The sequence below is a fragment of the Manacus vitellinus genome, unplaced genomic scaffold, assembly GCF_001715985.3.
Source record: "Manacus vitellinus isolate BGI_N305 unplaced genomic scaffold, ASM171598v3 scaffold_31_pilon, whole genome shotgun sequence".
NCBI classification, from domain to species: Eukaryota; Metazoa; Chordata; class Aves; order Passeriformes; family Pipridae; genus Manacus; species Manacus vitellinus.
Genome location: NW_021940379.1, coordinates 8,606,824 through 8,625,112, shown reverse-complemented (window position 1 = coordinate 8,625,112; position 18,289 = coordinate 8,606,824). Strand labels below are relative to the sequence as shown.

General features: G+C 53.0%; 1 protein-coding gene across 1 annotated transcript; it reads left to right on the top strand.

Annotated features, from left to right (window-relative positions):
• TBX1 (T-box transcription factor 1) lies at positions 1-8,311 on the top strand (the record flags this gene model as incomplete). The annotated part of the gene is given in 10 exon segments (XM_029961221.1): positions 1-35; positions 3,326-3,427; positions 4,776-4,947; positions 5,182-5,337; positions 6,713-6,780; positions 6,993-7,093; positions 7,484-7,496; positions 7,802-8,033; positions 8,035-8,118; positions 8,120-8,311. Coding segments are annotated over 10 exon segments (1,155 nt in total), but the record flags the coding sequence as incomplete, so codon positions are not given.
• Positions 8,312-18,289: the final 9,978 nt, after the last annotated feature.

Below are 18,289 nucleotides of genomic sequence, written 5' to 3'. Positions count from 1 at the left end.
CTGGGCACCGAGATGATCGTCACCAAGGCAGGCAGGTCAGTGCGGAGCTCCCGAGCGGCCCCGGCTCTCCAGCCGCTCCCTCCGGACCCGGGCACTCAGGCCAGCCGGGGCGGCAGGGTCCGGCCGCGGGTGGTTGAATTCGCAGTTTGGGGGAAAACTGAGGCTGCCAAAGGGCGAGTCGCGGAGCGGCCCGGCCCAGCGGTGGCCGTCATTTGATCCTGGCGCTTCTGTCGGGGCGAAATGTGCCGGCTCTTGCGGCCCGAAGGCCTCGAGTGCTGCGGGCAGAACGCGCGGGTGCTGCGGGCTGGCGGCGAAGGCGTGCGGAGGACGGCGGGCAGGGCGCTGGGTTTCACTCCCGCTGGAAAGGGCGCTGTGCTCCTCCGGGCGCCTTCGGCTGCCGGTGATCCCGCACGGGACTTCGATCCATGTCGGACGACAGTGTGTGCTGCGGGGGCGGACAGCAGTGGCACGGGGAAAAGACAAATGGAATTCTCGAACGCTGCAATACCTGCTAAATGCATGTTGTAGCACGGGTAGATCTTTTCCTTCCGGCGAGGACGCGAACAGACCCTAATTCTGCACCTTGAACCGTGTTCCAGGGCTGTTGCATTTCCCGATTATCGAGTAACGAGCCCGGCTGAGCCCAGCTCTTCTCGGCCCTGCTCCGGCCGCCGCGGTGCGGTTCCGGGGCCAGGACCCCGCTGCCGGCCGGGGAACAAAGGAAGCGGCCGATGCGATCGCGTTAGAAACGAGCAAAACGTGGGGGGGAGAGGAGCCCCAATTACGGTTGTTAATTATTGCATTTAATGGAGATCCCCGAGAAACTCCGCGGCTGCGGCGGCTCGGGCAGAGCTGCGGAGCTTTCCCCGCCAGGCTCCGGGCAGAACTGCCTTCTGGGGGAGCGAGCGCATTGTTCGGGCTCTGACTCTTCCCCCGTTTAAAACGATCCGGCGGGGAGGGAGAAAAGAAAACCAAACAAATTAAGGAATCCCCCGGTGCTCGCTCCAGTTGTGCCCGGGGCTGGCTGCGGCGGGATGGCCGGGGGCGCGGGCCGGACTCTGCTCCGAACGGCCCGGTAGGAGCGGTGACCGCCGCCGCGGGCTCCTGCTCTCCCGCCAGCGGTTTTGAGGGTCCCGAAAGTGCAAAAAAAGAAACATATTATCATGCACACAGTCATTTTGGTTTGGGTTTTTTGGTTTGGGTTTTTTTTGTGTGTGTGTGGTTGGATTTTTTGGAGTTTTTTTTGTTGTGTTGTGGTTTTTTTTTTAATTTGCAATTGACTGAAACGGAAGGTGCCCGGTGCAGAAGCAGCCGGTGCCGCGCTGCGGGACCCCGGGCGGCATTTCCCGCAGACGGTGCCTGCCCCGGCGCCGGCCCGCGCGCTGCGCTGTCTCCGGCCGCGGCCCCTGAGCCCGGCGCCGTGCTCGGCCGTGCTTTCCTTTGCGGAAAAGGTCGTTCAGACTCCAGGCAGAGGCTCTCTGCAAACAGGAGCTCTTCGATCTGGCTTTCTTCGCTCTCCCAGAACAGCGGAAGGATTGCAAATACCCCACTTCAAAAGGGCTCGAAAATTAACCAACTCCATTTGAATCAGGCTTCTACCCTGCCTTTCTTCGCTTGTTTTATGGCACCGTCGAATCTCCAGACAGGCGAGTAAAAACAGAAGAAAACGGAGAAAACCAGCAGGAAAAGGCTGAGGGAAGGCGCTGCTAAGCCTGTTCTCTCCCAGCCTCTCTGGGCTGACCCTGCTGTTTGTCTAGATGGGTGTTATCATCTCAGGTTGTTTGTTTTAAAACTAAGTTTTAAAACAAGAAACACCGGAACTGGAGCTAATGGGGGCTTTTACACGTTTAAAAATAATAATAACAGAGGGAACGACTGGAAACGTCCTCCAGAGTTTGCTAAAGCGTTACAGGGAGGGAGACGCAGCCGCCCGATCCTGATGCAGCCCGGCAGTGCCGGGCCCGGACTGGAAGAGCTGCGGAGCCAGAGGCGCGCTGCCCCATCGTCCTGCCGGGCGGCCTTTCCTCCGCGGGGAGCAGCGGCACATAACAAAAAAAAAACCGGGAAGACGCACAGCAGGTCCGGCCGTGCGCTCCGAGAACGGGCCGGGGGGGACTCTCGATGTCCGGGTTTGATCGGGTTGTTTGTTTAGGGGATGTTGGGAATTTGGTTTTTCAACGGCTGCAAATCCCCTTCCCGCAATACTGCCCGCTGTCGCTCGCTTGATTTTCTACTCGGTAAAACAAAACCGAAGCCATAACGAGCCCCGACGCCAGGACACATCTTCGGCGTGTCCCGCCGGGGCCTGTCCGCGGTGTGCGCAGATGGAGGAGGGAGAGACGGGCGGGCCGTCCCGGCCCCTGCCCATAGCCCACCGCAGATAGCATTTGTTCCGCAGCCCCTCGAAGGAATCGTGCCCTCCCTGAGCGTGGGATCCGTGTCCCGGCTTAGCATGGGGTCCCCGGGGACCTCCGCAGAGCCGAACGGGGAGGGGCAGCCCCGGGGCTCCCTCTGCCCTGCCCGGGAGCCCTGGGCTCCTTCCCGCTCTCCTTTCACCCCGCAAAGGTGCGGGAACAGGGGCCCGCCTGGGCTCTCACAACGAAGTGGAGCCGGGACGGGATTTTCTGGGAGATCCCTGTTGCTCTCTAGTCCTTGCCCGCCGAAGGGGAGCGTTCACCCCTCCGTGCTGCGGGAGGTCTCCCGCTGGCCCCGAGGGCCACGGGGCTGCTGTAACCGCTGCTTTCAAACGGGCACAGTTTGGGGGGTACAGAAGCTGCAGAATTGGAAACTCCCATCACCTCGTGTCGTTCTCAGGAGTTTCTAGATGTGCCCCCAAGGGCTGCCCGGGACTCCCGAGGCTCTGTTCCCAGCTCGGGTGTGGGTCCGCAGACAGGGTAGTGCCTTGCATCTGCGTCCAGTCAGGTCAGCTGAAAGGATGGGGAAATCATGGGGAAGAAATTCTTTTCACTAGGGTCTCCCCATCGCAAAGGCAGAGGAGGCACTTGTTCCCCCCCCCCGGTGTCTGTGTTCCACCGCGGCGGGGCATTCCGGGTGTCCGACACAAACGGTCCTGGAGCCGGCGGGAGAGGCAGGACCGCTCCAGCTCACCCTCTGGGATGCTGCCGAGGGCTGGGGAACACGGCAGCCCCTCTCCTCATGCTGCCCGGGTGCTCTGCGTCTTCCTCCAGCCAGCTGTTCCTGTGAGGGTCCTGTCATCGCAGCCAGGCGGGCATTGGAGCAGAGGGAGGGGAAGGGTACCCATGCCGGCCCCTCAGGGCTCCCCGCTGCTCCTCAGCTGAGCACTTCTCTCTCTCCTCTCTGCCAGGCGCATGTTCCCCACCTTCCAGGTGAAGATATTCGGCATGGACCCTATGGCTGACTACATGCTCCTCATGGACTTCGTTCCCGTAGACGACAAGCGATACCGGCAAGTAACACCCTGCCCGCCCGGGTTCTCAGCGCTGAGGGCTGGTGGGTCACTGCCCACCTGCTGAGGGGTGGTGGGTCACTGCCTGCCCCCTGCCCCTGCCCTCCGGGGTGCGTGTTGGTGCGAGATGAGGAGGAGACGCAGGATGTGGCTGCCCTGGTGTCTCACACCTTTGCAACGAATCCAGGGCTGGGAGCAGCTGTACGGACCCCCCAGGGCCCCCCTGGGCCTTCACACGAGGCCGGCAGGCGGCCGAGGCCAGAGCAGCGCGGGCAGAAGGGCAGGTTTCCACAGGGTGCAGGGCAGGAGCTGCCTTGTCCTGCCCAGAAAAGCTTTCCTTGTTGCACTGCTACACGCCTCCACCCCGCAAGCACACATTACCCCTTGACAAAAATCCTCCCGGTGCTCCTTGAGTGCTGTAGCCTCTCAGTGGGTGTCCCCGGGCTCTGCCATGCTCTCTTGGGAGCCCACTGGGTGCTTGGGCGAAGAGAGTGGGTTTTGTGCTCTGGAAAGGCATTGGCCACCCGAGCCACAAAACCCTGCCCTTGTTTTCAGTGGCAGAGTAGGAAGGCCTTGGAAACTGGCGACTCACAGGGCAGCGATGCAGTCTGGTTTGGAAGCCCTTTAATTTTTAAGACAGTGAAAGGTGCATTATGTATTTAGCTTCAGATCAGGACGCCGAGCAGGCAGCCCGCATAGGAATCGCAGGGTCCGATATATAAATATTTAGACAGATATCCAAATTCTCAGGGCGTCCTAGAAATGTTTGCTTGTCAAGGGAAGTGGGATATATAACATCCAATTGAGTATATCTTTAAAAAGTAATGTTTCTGCTCAAGTCCAATGGTGTCTAATTCCCCCTGTGCAAACACTGGCTTTTAAAGTAAACACGTGTATAGAAGATTGGTTTCTCTGTTTTAAATGTTACTGTTGAATATGTACTTTGAAAGAATGAAACAAGGCTGCTAAATTCTGGACCTGCTATTAATCTACACACAACCTTCCACTCTTCACTTAAAGCCAGAACATTACTGTATAGAGGGCTCTCTTTCACCCTTTTTTTAGAGGAAGGGAGAGCTTCTGTGGCTTCTCTCTCAAATCTACATGGATAGCTATAAATTTCCTCCATCCCACAGATTTCTCTCACGCCAGTTCCATCGGCAACCTGATAAAATATTCTCTCTCCCCTGCAGCAAGTCTGGCTGCAGAGAAGAGCTCGTTCCCCCCGTGGCCGTAGGATGCAGCAGTGATGGGGAGGCAGCACTTCCCCCTCACTGGGCTGCGGGTGCTGCAGGGGCGTGGGAGGGACCCCCCCGGGCCACGGCTGAGGGTGCCTTCCCTCCCGCAGGTACGCCTTCCACAGCTCCTCCTGGCTGGTGGCCGGCAAAGCCGACCCCGCCACCCCCGGGAGGGTCCATTACCACCCGGACTCCCCGGCCAAAGGGGCGCAGTGGATGAAGCAGATCGTTTCCTTTGATAAGCTCAAACTGACCAACAATTTGCTGGACGACAACGGGCATGTAAGTGTTCCCGGGAGAAGGTGTCCAACACCGGGCTGCAGCGGGGGGATCTCCCCGTGCCGTGATCCCCGTGGGGGATCCCTGCCCGTTCCCCTCATCAGGGCTCCGCGCCCCGACCCCGCCCCAGCCCCGCGACTGCCCCGGGCAGGGGAGCCGGCAGGGCCGGGCTGCGCTCTCCTCTCTCCATGCTCCGCCTGGATCAGTTATTGTCTCCTTGCTCATTTTATCATTCAGATCATTTTGAACTCCATGCACAGATACCAGCCGCGTTTTCACGTGGTCTATGTGGACCCCCGGAAAGACAGCGAGAAATACGCGGAGGAGAACTTCAAAACCTTCGTCTTCGAGGAGACACGTTTCACAGCCGTGACCGCCTACCAGAACCACAGGGTGAGGCAAAAGGGCCGGGGCAGCCGAAAGGGGGGGTTGGGGTCGCCCCACAGGTACTGTGGGTGTGGGTGCTCCCGACGCTGGAGGCCGGGCTGTGTGTCCGGGGGCTGTCTGGGGGTACTCCCACCTCCTCCTCCCCATCTGCTAAACCCATTCCGGGGCAGCGCCAGGAACCCGATAGCCGGGGGGCTGTGCAGAGCTGCATCTCTGCATGCCGAGGAAGCGACGTGGGCTCCAGCCCCATCGCCAGCTTCTCCCTGCCCGGGGGACCTCATTACCTATGTAAACCCGAGACTGGGGCTAGTGGGGGAACTACAGGCCTCCTGCTGTGAAATGTCACTCACAATTTGTTTGGATAAATTTGCGATTTTACTACTCTAAGCTTGTAGCTGTCTGTTCCCCCCCAGAATACATTTATATGTTAAAAACGAAACAAAACACCCCCACACCCCCACCCCAATCTGATGCGGATTTCTAGGCAGCAGTTAATCCAACTGCTCCTTTAAATTGCACCAGTGTGATGTAAGGAGCAGGAATCCCAGCGGCGAGCGCAAATACGATTTCCAGCGGGGACTTTTCCGCACCGCCCCAAGTCCCCGGACCGCTCCAGCCACCTGGCTCTGCGCTGGTGCTGCCGCCCGGGCCGGGGCTGGGTCCCGGAGCTGGGTCCCGGAGCTGTGCCCAAGCAGCCGGCGGCAGTGCCACCCTCTGCAGTGGCTCTGAGCAGACCGACCCGAGGTCTCCCCGCGATGCTGCGGTCCGGCCGCACCTCGCCCCGCAGAGGCCAGAGCAAGGCTGTGCCTTTAAGGGGCTGAGGAGTCCTCCCCGGCTGGCATTTGCCTGATGGCTCCGGACAGCTGCTCTTTCTCTCCTGCTTTCTATCAGTTTGACCTCTAAGGCTGGAACTGTCACTGAGGGGCTTAAAGTTTGTTTTTCAACCCATTCCGGAAACTCACAATCACATACTTTATCCATGGATTTGCTTAAATATAGAAAATGTCCTGCCTTCTCCCCGGTGAATTAAATAAATACATAAGTATGATTTATCCAGTGATTTGTCTTAGCTGCTCCAGTGGTGACCCATATAATGTGGCATTTTCTTACAAGTGCGTTTACTCAGCTTTTGCAGCCAATTCAGGCTGCCTCTCCCTTCACCTTGAACTCATATTAGGTAGCATGTTAGCCCTCATTTTCTAACAGAGAAAGCACACGATTGTGCTCTGTGGCTGAGCACGTCCCGGCTCCACCGGCCACCTGGACCCTCTCTGTTACAGCAGGCACTGCTGAGTCCCCAGGCCTAATCAGGGACACGTGTTCTGTCTGACCGGGGAGCCCCGTGTGCCACTCGGAGACATTTTCCCATTTCTCCTTACAGATCACACAGCTGAAGATCGCCAGCAACCCTTTTGCCAAGGGATTCAGAGACTGTGACCCTGAGGACTGGTAAGGCTGTGCCTTTATTGGCTGTGACTACACCCCACTCCTGTCCCGTTTCACGTGCACCTGCCCAGCTTACATTTGCACAAGGCCTGCAGGGAGTTTGGGAGACACTGTGTGGGGCCCCATTTGCCAGCTGCAGCTCACAGCAGCAACGTTCCAAGTGTTCTTTCCATTGGACCATTGGCTCTGTGTCACTTCTCCATTTCTTCTTCCAGGCCCAGGAACCACAGGCCAGGGGCTCTTCCTCTCATGAGTGCTTTTGCCAGATCCCGGAATCCAGTCTCTTCCCCGGCCCACCAGAATGGGACAGAGAAAGGTGAGAGCCCCCACTGGCCAGGCCAGCCCGTCACCTGGGCCCTGCTGGCCTGCACGGCCCCCACATGCATGTTCGGGGCCAGCTTTGCTCCTCATGCTGGTGCACAGCCCCACTGCTAACCAGCTTTGCACTGCTGCCCGTTTTTTGAACAAAAATAGCCACCTTCATAGCCTAATTAATTCTTGCTCGGACTACAGCACTGACTGTTGTACTCAAGCAAGTTTGCTGCTTTATAAAATACCACCCTTCGCTTTTAGTGTCCCCTTTTCGACTTTTTGGCAACAAACTCAGCTTTTCAGGCAGGGATGCAGTGCTGGCCATGGGCTCCCCCTCGCATTGCCCTTTTAATGTGCCTCGGCATCACGTTCAGGGCCCACCCGCTCCATTCAGGAGCTGCAGTCAGGTCGAACAGCACCTCTGCCCATTGACTGCTTTTCCATTACCCAGAGCAAACAACTGCAAAGACAACCGAATGCCTTTCTTCCAAAACACACTCCGGGCCTGCAAAATAAAGGGAAGTCTGTATTTATTTAGTGTTACACAATTGCAAAAATGTCAGGCGTGCACCAGCTTGTCAGTCAATTCAGCTCCATTTATCGCAGTCAGGAGGTCCCGTCCCGCCAGCCCCGCTCGCAGCGCGCCGTTCCCCCGCGCTCCTCTCCCGCGTGCCGGGATGCTGACGGTGGTCCCCCGCAGATGCTGCCGGAGCCGGCGGGAACTTCGGCGGGGGGCGGGCGGGACGGCTGCACCAGGCGGAGCCGCGCACCAGCGCTCATGTCCCGCGTTGCTCAGCCCCGCGCTGCCCGGCGGCCCCGGCGGGCTGGTGCCCGCTGTCCGGCCGGGGGCTGGCCGCCGAGCCCCCCGCCCACCACGAACTGCGCCTGGAGCCCGCGCGTCCGAGCCGCTGCACCACCACCCCTACAAGTACCCGCCGGCCGCCTTACGACCACTACCTGGGCGCCAACGGCCGGCCCGCCCCTACCCCCTGCCCAGCATCGCCGGGGCACGGCTACCACCACCACCACCAACCACCACATTGAACGCGGCGCCGCGCCGCGCGCGGCCGCCAACATGTATCGGGCCGGCCGGGGCGCCCGCGGCTACGAGTACGTGACCGCGGTAACGGGCCGCGGGACCGGCTCCGCCACGGACACGCCCGCCCGCCGCCCTCGCCTCTCGCCCCTCAGCCACCCGATTAGGCCGGCCCACCTGAATTGACGCCTGCAGCGCCCAATCGGCGGCGGCCTGGCCCACGCGGGCCGTGAGTGGCGGGGCCGCCATCGCGGACAGAGCCGTGAAGGCGGCGGTGACGTCGCGTGGTTGGACCCCCCCGTCGGGGGCCGTGAGGGCGGCGGGGCCGGACGGCCGCCATCGCGGAGAGACCGCGGCCTGCCACTGTGATAAATGAAGCCATATGTCCTTATCTCCCGGCGCCTCCGCCCGCGCGGGCACCCAGGGCCGGGGGCGGCTTGGGCAGCGGGGCGGAGGGGCGGCAGCGGCTCGTGCCCCGGGCGCTCGGCCGCGGGTGTCTGAGGGCGGTGCGGGGGTGCCGCCGGTGCGGGGGTGCCGCGGGGCCGGTCCCTCCCACTGGGCACACCGAGGCCTCGTTCGCGGGTGGCTCAGGTGGTTCTTTGAGGGCAAGGGAACGCTTGGGATCCTCACTGCCAGAACAGATTTCCCACTTCTCCTCCGGCCCTGACCCTCCCGTGAGTTCTGGGGTTCACGGGGTGCCTTAACCACAACAGCACTTTCTGGAGCTGTTGAGAAGGGCCCGTGGCCAAGAGGACAGCCACGTAGGTGTGTCTTGTTTTCACAACAACAGATGCAAAGGTTTAAAAACCAGCCTGGGGGGGCACCTGCAGGGTTTAGGCTGTGTGTTCTCACCCCTTCCCAGGCAGCCCCACACTCCTGCCTTCCTGCGGCCTTTCCCGAGCTCTTGATACTCTCCTGTGGAGGTGCCTTTTAGAGGGACTTCAGGGTTTTTTCTCAGTCTGCCTCACCCCTTATATTTGGCTGACCCAAACTGCAGTAATCCCAAAGCACCCGTTCTACACCTACCTGCTTCCTGCATCTCCCCTCTTAATGCTGGTAAGTACTTTTTTCTTCTTCCTTTAATATCCTCCTTCAGTAGTCGTTCGTTGCTGTTGAAGGGATGGCCCTGTTCATCACAGTTTCTCCGGTGATGTGTTTGGAGTAGTTGGTTTCTGTTTTCAGATGCTCACCGAAGGCAGTCCCTTTGTGTTCAGAGAAGGTTTTGAGCAGCTCCTAAGCTGTGTTGGCATACAGTATTATGAACACTTTTCTGATTCTTCTATGTGACTCTATGAAAAGAAGGGGTTTATGTTTTTTTAAAAGTCCTCTATTCACCCATGTTTGTGCATTTTCATTACAAACCCTTTAAAACGTGTTCTTTCCCTTGTGCAGGTGGCAGTGTTAATAGCAATGTTTATTTTGTCTCTGGCAGTGGGCTTTGGGCTTCCAAAACTTTTTTGAAGGGTTTAAGAAGGGATACAGGCTACCATTAATATTTTATGTAATTTTTTTTTCTGTTTAAAAAAATATATCTGGATCCATGAAAAAGTCTTGTGCAAGAAATATGTATTTTATTTGACATTTGCAGTGAATTTTGAGGTTCTTAGTGTCTGACTAAACCATAATTAATGTTCTCAGAAAGGTTGATGTCAAATAACCTTGTGCTTATTATTAGTCAGTGGGAAATGGCTCTCGGATGTGCTCTATTGCTTTGCCGCTGTTATTTCAGAGTTTTCACTATGATTTGTTATCTGTAAACTGATTAGTGCCAAAGCTTTGGTCAAACGTTTAATGAAGTTGTTATATTTATTATTTCTTTCAAAGATTATGCAAACACTTTTTTTTCTTAATAGTTGGAGCATAGGAAAAAAAGTGAAGACAACCAAAGAAATCATATCTGCAAACAGTGTAGATACATGTAGATATTTGTAGATATATGTAGATAATCTTATTTCATTTAAATTGAAAAGACATTGGACAGTGACATTTATAAATATTTTTCCTCTTCTTTCTTTCCTTCACTTCTTGTTTGATTATTTGTGTATATTTGTCAGTTTGTCTGCTCTGAAGTATAAACCTCCCCTACAAAATGAGGTCATTTAAATAAGGAGGGATTTTAGTGTGAGCAAACAGTGACTCTCCTGGGTCATTCCTCCCTCCCTGCCGTCCCTGGCTGCCCCAGCTGTGCGTGGTTGTGGTGATCTGTCACCACCCAACAGCTTGCAAGGTTGGGGTTCCCAGGTGGAAACAGATCTGTTTGTTTTGGTAAGCACTGTTTTCTTTAAACACACCGAGAGCAACCCAAGGTGCCAGGACTAAGCTGTGCTCTTACCAAAGGTGGCTCAAGGTCCTTGTCTTGACTGTAGGAATTTTAATTTTCTCTTTGTTGGAAGAGAAGATCACAGATCCTCAACCCATGGCTGTGGGCAGTGGGCCCTTTAGGATCACTGGTCTGTCCTCTGTGCTAAAGATCCACTACAGAAGTCCTGGGGCTGAATGGGAAGGGGGGAACCGGCAGCTGTGTCAAGGCTACAGTCTGAACTATGAAAATGGTACCTCCAGCCTTGCTTTTAGGCCATGAACATGCAAGGTCCTTAGGTATATTAGCATGAAACATATTAGCAGTCCATTTCTTCTCATGGTTTAATCCTTAAATCAAGATTCCTTGGGATTTTGACCAGTGTCCCTCCTTCCATTGCTGTGTCCATCTCATGGAAGGAAGTGTTACAGATATGGAAAGCAAAAAGGGTTATTTTTCTATCACAACAAAAAATCCCCTTCAAACAAACACAAACCCCATAACTGCACATTGACCAGTAGAAGCGTTTTGAAAGTCACAGAAAATGTGTAACACTTTAATTTCAGATTGGTCGCCTGTCAGCCAATTAGTGAAAATATAGTCAAGCCTTATCTGTGTATTGCAGGTTCATTTGGCAAATGACTTTGTATGATTTGCTTACATGTCTGGTTAAACTTCACTCAGTACACACTGTCACCAAGGCCCACAGCACATTTTTGGGAAGAAGGCGGCACTATTTCCAGACAATGCTTCCACTTGTGTCACCTCAAGTCACACGGAACACGGTGTTTGAAAGCTGCTGGTAAAACAGGCCCCAGCACGGAGGGCACAAGCACCCTTTGTCTCTTCCAAACAGGGCTAGAGAATAAATTAGCCGCGTAGCTCTATTTTCCAGAGGTAAACGCTGAGTTTACTGATTGCTCCAGAGGTCTGAAAACCGCATCACTTAGCTCAGTGGATAAATACAGGATTAGGCTGGTGAAACAAGGGCGGCTTTGGTTTGATCACTTACCCCAAACACAGTTTTCAGAAATGGCTTTTTGCTGTTGTTGGTTTTATTTTTTCCATGCTAGTGGATCTGACTAACCTCAGTGTAGGATAGGAGCATGGGGATGAGACTTGTGTGTGCTTGTGGTGGTCATGCACACTGTTTACACAGTTCATGGATATTCACTTCAGTCTTTCCTCCTCTTTGGGGAAATCCCAGAAGTGCTTTGGCTAGAACTGTGAAGGTGGTCCCCAGCAGATCCCTCTCAGCATCCTGGGGTGTTGGCATCTCTTCAGTCAGTCCCAAGCACATGTACACATGTTACTCCCATGGCCATGGCTAGGGGAGTAACTGCTTTGGCTTCCTTTGTTGGACAGTGTGTGTAAGAGTTGCTTGCAGAGTGGAGGATGACTCGAGGACTGCAGTAAGCATAAAAAGGTGTTCTGCAGGCACCAGGCTGCTGGGGCACTGGGGGTCTGCCGTGAGCTAGGGGCTCGCAGTGCACCCCTCCAGAGGAGCTGTGGCTCAGGGCCCCCTCGGCTGGAGTGCTGTCCTTCCCCCGGACAGACCTCCTGCTGTCCAGTGAGTGCATGTCAGCCCGTGGCACTGGATCCCTCACCAAGGGGCAGTCACACCTCCATCTGGACTGGAAGGGATAAGAAGAGCAGGTTCAGTCGTGCTGTGTAATGTTCTGCCAGTGTAAAGTAGCCGCTGGAAGCGAGTTAGGCACCCACAGGTTAGGGTTGGGGGTGGAAGGTGAGCCCTGCTGCCCGGAGGAGTCAGGAGGAGCAAACGCAGCAGTACCTGCAGAGCAGGTTTCAGCACCTTCAGCCGAGGAGCTCCAAAAGCTGCCGTGAGCCCGTCGAACTGGGCTGGAGGGGCCCGAGCGTGTGTGCCACGGCCGTGCTACTGCTCGGTCTTTGCCCTCGCTCGTGTTCCTGCTGGGCTGCAAGAAAGGCGCTTTCGCTGCAGCACGTCTGGGGCCGCGGGGGCTCCGGGCGGACCCGCGGGGCTCCGGGCGGACCGCCGTTCGTCGGGCACTGCCAGTGCAGGTGGGGAGGCCCTGGTGTGCCCCGGGTCAGCCGGGGCCCCGCGGGTACCGGGCAGGACTCGCCCCGAGGAGGAGGATGCTGCGCTCGCTGCGGCCCGCCCTGCCTGAAGAGCCGGCTCCCTCCAGAGGGAAGAGCCGGGCATGGCACGCCGTGGGTCCTGCCCGCGCGGAAAACGAGTCCTGGGAGAGCTTTTGCAGAGCTTGCGAATACGCAATGGGAGAGGAAAATATAGATTCGTTTTATAAAGCAAAGAATGGATCTTTGGGGCACGCAGGCATAGTCGAAGAGGGGCAGTAACCTGTGAGTGAGACTCAGCCAGCAATGGTTCAGCTCTTGCTATAAGCTGGTGTTAGGAAGAGTCCAGTCTGCTCGTGTACAGGGCAGTACGTGTGTATGAATGCAACGTTTTTCTAAATGTATGCATTTATTTTCTTCATTTAATTATTCTAATTAAATTAGTCGGTAAGATATTTAATTTACACTGGTGTTTGACACAACTAGATGACAGTGACCGTACCCCAAGATTTCTGTTACTGCCGTTATGAGCACAGCACGTGCACATAAAACTGTTACAGTGGGACACCCTGCAGGGACACTGCCTGTGGGAATCTGGCTCATGTATCACAGCTTCACAAATCGCCAAGAATAGTGTCATACTTTTTTTTCCTGCCCGGTATGTTGCACACACAATCAATGCAAAACCATAGATATACATTAATTTTGAAGAACACAGACATGACACATATACACTGTGTGTGTTTGTGCTCTCTGAAGCCCCACTGTCTGTGTAAAGTACTGTGTGTGTTGCATATGCCAGAAAAAACGCACTCCTTCCCCTCCATTAATAGAAATGACCTATTATAAATTTACCAAAGATACCATAGTTTTATAAATTGGCCACATATGTCTGATATAAATATAATATATTTATTATATCACATTTCATAGCATTTCTGTTTTATGAAATTCAGCCTTGAATTTGTCACATATGTTTTGCATAGATGTGCAATAGTTGGCCAAGTATATCCGAGTAAAGTATGATAAATGTGTTCTTTCCATATGGGAAATTAAATGTTTTTCCAGATTTTAAAAAAAGCTTATTAAGAGCAGCCTATACAAAACAATTACAATAAATCACTCACTTCTGTTTAGGTTAAAATTACAAATTTGAACTAGTAACAAAGTGATTAAGAACAAAAGCCAGAAAAGTCACCTTTAGGACCTAATTGTGTAAGGGGACAGAGCTGCACAGCAGAGTCCTCCTCCCCAGGGCTTGTTGTGGGAACTGACCCGGCGGGTGCTCCCAGGGGCAGGGAAGGACACCTCGGGGCCCACGCTGTGCTGGAACCTGCCTGCAGCAGGGGGGGCTGCACAGTGCCAGGGACTCAGAGGGACACCCCTGGGCTGGGAACTGCCAACAGGAAGTGAAAACCAGGATAAACGACATGTAACACTTCCAGAAGCACCTTTGTGGGGGGGGGTGTCTGCAGTGCCAGTTTTGTCAGTGGTTTTAGCTTGCCTGGTGGACAGGGGCTCTGCCTTTGTCTTTGGGTTTTCACCCCTTGCTTCGTGCTCCTGTTGTCCCTCGCTCTGGGGGCAGGTGGTTGGTTCCCCTTGTCCCTTGGTGTTCCAGCCTGGCTGCCCTAGCAGGGCAGGGCTGTGGGGTGAGCTGCAGAGCAGGGCTGTGGGGTGAGCTGCCCCAGCAGAGCAGGTCTGTGGGGTGAGCTGTCCCAGCAGAGCAGGGCTGTGGGGTGAGCTGTCCCAGCAGAGCAGGGCTGTGGGGTGAGCTGTCCCAGCAGAGCAGGGCTGTGGGGTGAGCTGCCCCAAGGAAGGGAGTGCAGGGGCTGCAGTGGAACTGTCCTGTTCCAACCCTCTGAGCAGGGCACAGGGTGGTGAGGGGTGAGTGCAGCAGCCCCTCACTGAGCACTGCCTTACACATTGCTTTTATTTCAGCAAACATAAAGTGAGTCTTTCATTCTGTTCCCTTTCCTGCTTGTTGTCAACTGCTTCAAACCAGATGGGCTCAAGAGATAAAACTATAAAGACTCAATGTCTCAATTTAGCAGGATGCCAGGTCTGCATGCCATCAAAATATCTGAGGCAAAACCATCTGAGCAGACAATTCTTACCCTCTGTTCTGGTGAGAGCAGCCCGGACCCTTTTCCATCAGAGAGACAATGCATCCATGAATCACTGGGATCTCGTATCGGCAGGTTTTGAATTCCCATCAGGACAAATGCCATGGCCACGTTCCCTGCCATGTTTAAAGTTATCCCATAGGCCCAGCACACCCACTTTCTTCTTACCTGGGCCAGGATGTGTTTATAGCAAGCAGTGGGTGCCTGGAAAATGTACTTTGGCTTGCATGGGATGCCAGAGCTATGGAGCAGAATAACAGCCAGCATTTTAGCATCCTCCCTAGATTCCCTGATCTGGACATGGTCAGGATCAGTCAACCCTGCTGCTGGCAGGAAAAGGAGCTCATTGCTGTCCAGAAAGCACCAAAGGGTTTCTATAGCTTTTCACTGCCCTCATTTATGTATCCTGGGAATAAAAACTAGGAGAAAACATCATCTAGCTGTAATCTCAGTGTAATGTAACAACTTTTTTTCTTCCCTTTTTTTTTTTTATTATTAGAACTTCAATTTGCAACATATAATTGCTAGAATTATTTTTTTTTTCACTGTCATGTCACTCTTCTGTAAGAAGATAGTTAATACTGCTCTGGGATGGTTCTGCAGTGCATGTGGCTGCTTCAGGACCTCAGTCCCTCCCAGTGCTGTCCCCTGTGGCATTGCAGCCTCTGGTGTTATGACTCTTCATAGCAGAGAAATAAGTCCACACTCCTCTGGGTGAACACAGCCTTATTTAGAGGTGTAGGCTGTGTTTTAGAGGATTTCCTATGTTCCAACACCTTTAAAAAGGATGCTGGAGAATTAAAAGCAAATACTTCTGAAACTGAAATGAGCTGGTGTACAAGTTTCAAAAGACAGACCTATCACTGTAGGGTTCCACTATTCCTGCCATCCTTGTCTTTTTCCCATTAGGAATCTGGCCACTGCTGGAGGTGGTTTGCTCCAAGGCCCTTTGTGCTTTCCAGAATCTTCATATCACTGAACTCAGAGGGATGGGTTGCTTCTTTGTTTTGATTTACACCCTCATTCCCCTTTCTCCTCCTCTTCTAATACCAAACTGCAAATTGAATTCCTCTAAGTCAGAATAAAGCAGTGCATAGCACTGCTGACAGGACATGCAGATATTGTTCATACCAATAATCAGGTGAGCAAAACATTCACAGCTAAGAGATTATGTTTTCATTATGTTTTCATTTAATTTGATACTGTGACAGCTGCCAAAATCCCCCAGTATGATCTTAATTCTGGATAGTTTTCTTCATGTTATAAAGGAAACCTCCAGCGTGCCCCAGAGGAGTAGGACATGGATAAACACAGTCCAGTTTACTTGGAAAAACTACTCTAGTAGGGGGACCCAGGCTGGAATTTCAGGATGCTGGAGAGCAACAGAACCCCCCGTGCCTTCTGCTTCAGTCAGCACTGTCACTGCCTTGGGAGCACAGTGGTGGTGCTTCCACATCCAGCTGTGTGTGTGTCCCAGCACTGCTGGAACAGTGTCTGGTATCCTCCAGGCAGTCCTGTGCCATGTTTTATGTAACGATCCACACCACAGCCACACAGCCAGAAAAGGAAACACATTGATTTAGCGCTCGGTAATCCTTGGTTAATCCCCACTCCTTTGGTTTACATCACTAACATGGCTCCTGCAGTAGTCAGTGTTCTATCTTTGTTCTTGGCAGACTGAATTAAAGGAAAGATTTATTAATTTGTAAGTTGGCTTTGTAGATGCATCTTAAACGTGCTAAAAACAAAAAGCAGTCCAGAAACCAGTATTAACTTAACTATAAAAATCTGCTCTTTTAAACTCAAACCTTTGCAACAATCCAAGTCAAACTGCAGAGAATAATTTATTGGCTTGCTGAAGCAATTGCATTGCATAAGGCTAAATTTAACAACTGTCTCATTGCAGGCCCCCAGCCTACTTCCTTTTTCACTCATTACTACAAATGCAATTAATCTCCTCTTTCCTTGCTCATCTACACTTAGGACTGCAATGCTTTATGGCTCATGTACTGATAAGAGAAAGGGGTTTAACTAATGGGTTCATTTGCAAATAATGTTAGAGGGTCAGAGATCACCACTCATTCCAGTGGTGATAAATATTCCATGTAATGGCTGCACAAATGCTGGTGTTTGGGATTTATTTCTGTTAGTTTACGAATGCTGGTTGCTTTCTTCCTCTCACAGTGCCAAAGACAGTGATTCTTGGGAGGAAGCCTTTTGTAATAATTTAGCTGTCATCACCTTCACTCCTGAATCCTTTAGACCAGGTACAGGCTAGCCCTGTTCCTTACTGGCAGGTGAGATTCCAGAACTCACTCCAGCAGCTTAAGGTGGCTCTTCGCTCACAGCCTTCCTGCTAAGCCAGTCAGCTGAAATCTCGGGTGATAACCATGCTCATGGCACAATTGTAACAGGCTGTAAATTATTTTTTTTTAATTAAAAAAGTTGTTACTTTAATAGATGCAATCAGACAACTGTATTTTACAATTATACTCAGACAACTGTGTTTTACAGTCTATAGCAATATAGACTGTCCTTCCTGTTGGAAATCACTCTTTTTTGGGGAAGTCCAGGTTAGTGCTTTAAGGATATAAAATTTTAGAAGACTCTAATTCACAATCCAACAATGGTATTTAGGCTCAACTCTAAATCAAACTAATGTAGTCTGGTTGTTCATCTCAAGGAAACTATAATGTGAAAGAGAAATCTGTTTATTGGGTGTTTAAATAAAATTAGTAGTGATGTAAAGTGTTAATGAATTAACTGTAATGTGCAAAAGTATGAGCTGGATAGTGCTTTGGTAATGGGAAGTATAAGATAGGTCTGTTCTTGCAAGCAGCTCTGCAACCTGTGTCCTTCCTCTTGAAGCTGATGAAATTCTTTACCTCTGTGTCTGCCTGGTAGTGAGATGCAGTTCATGTCCTCATTTTCAATTTGTACTTGCATGACTAAGTTTATTTTTAACTCTACCTAATCAGACAAATATAAATATTTAACTCCCAGCAAAAGGCAGTGTTAGATGTGGCAGCATATACTCATCTTTAAGAGTATCTTCCAAAGGACCTATTCGTAAATCTAAACATCCCTTATGAGTCTCCACAATGACTTTAGACACAGACATTGACAGTAAATGGCATTGTTTAGGGAAAATAGTATACTCCAGAATTCCTGACTTTCAGGAGGCATGGGGTATTAATCCTTTCTTGCCAGGGGGCTGCCACTGTGCCAGGGCAGAGTGTTTGATCAGCAGTTGTTTGCTGAGTGGCTGTAAGGTGCAGAGGTCTCTGCTCTGGGCCCGAGGGCTCGAGCTGCAGGGGTGGCTGTGAGCCAGCTGTGCCAGGAGCAGGAGCCACGCCTTGGCACCTCAGTGTCCCTGGAGCATCAGGTGCTCCTCACTGGCACTCAGAACAAGGGTGTGCTGAGTGTGGAGCTGCCCCAAGTGCTGCAGGTTTGCATCAGTCAGTCTGGAAACCACCTTCCCCACGCTCTCACTGCGCTCTGTGGCACAGAGCCTTCCTGTCCAAAGGATGAATTACTGCTCTGCCAGGGCCAGGCTCTTCTCATTTCCTGCAGTAACCATTGCCCAAGGTGGGCGAGCCCCAGATTCCTTTCCTGCTGGGTGAGCAGTAACCCTGCAGGCACTGGGCACTGCCCAGCAGTGCAGGCTGGACAGGAACTCTTGCACCC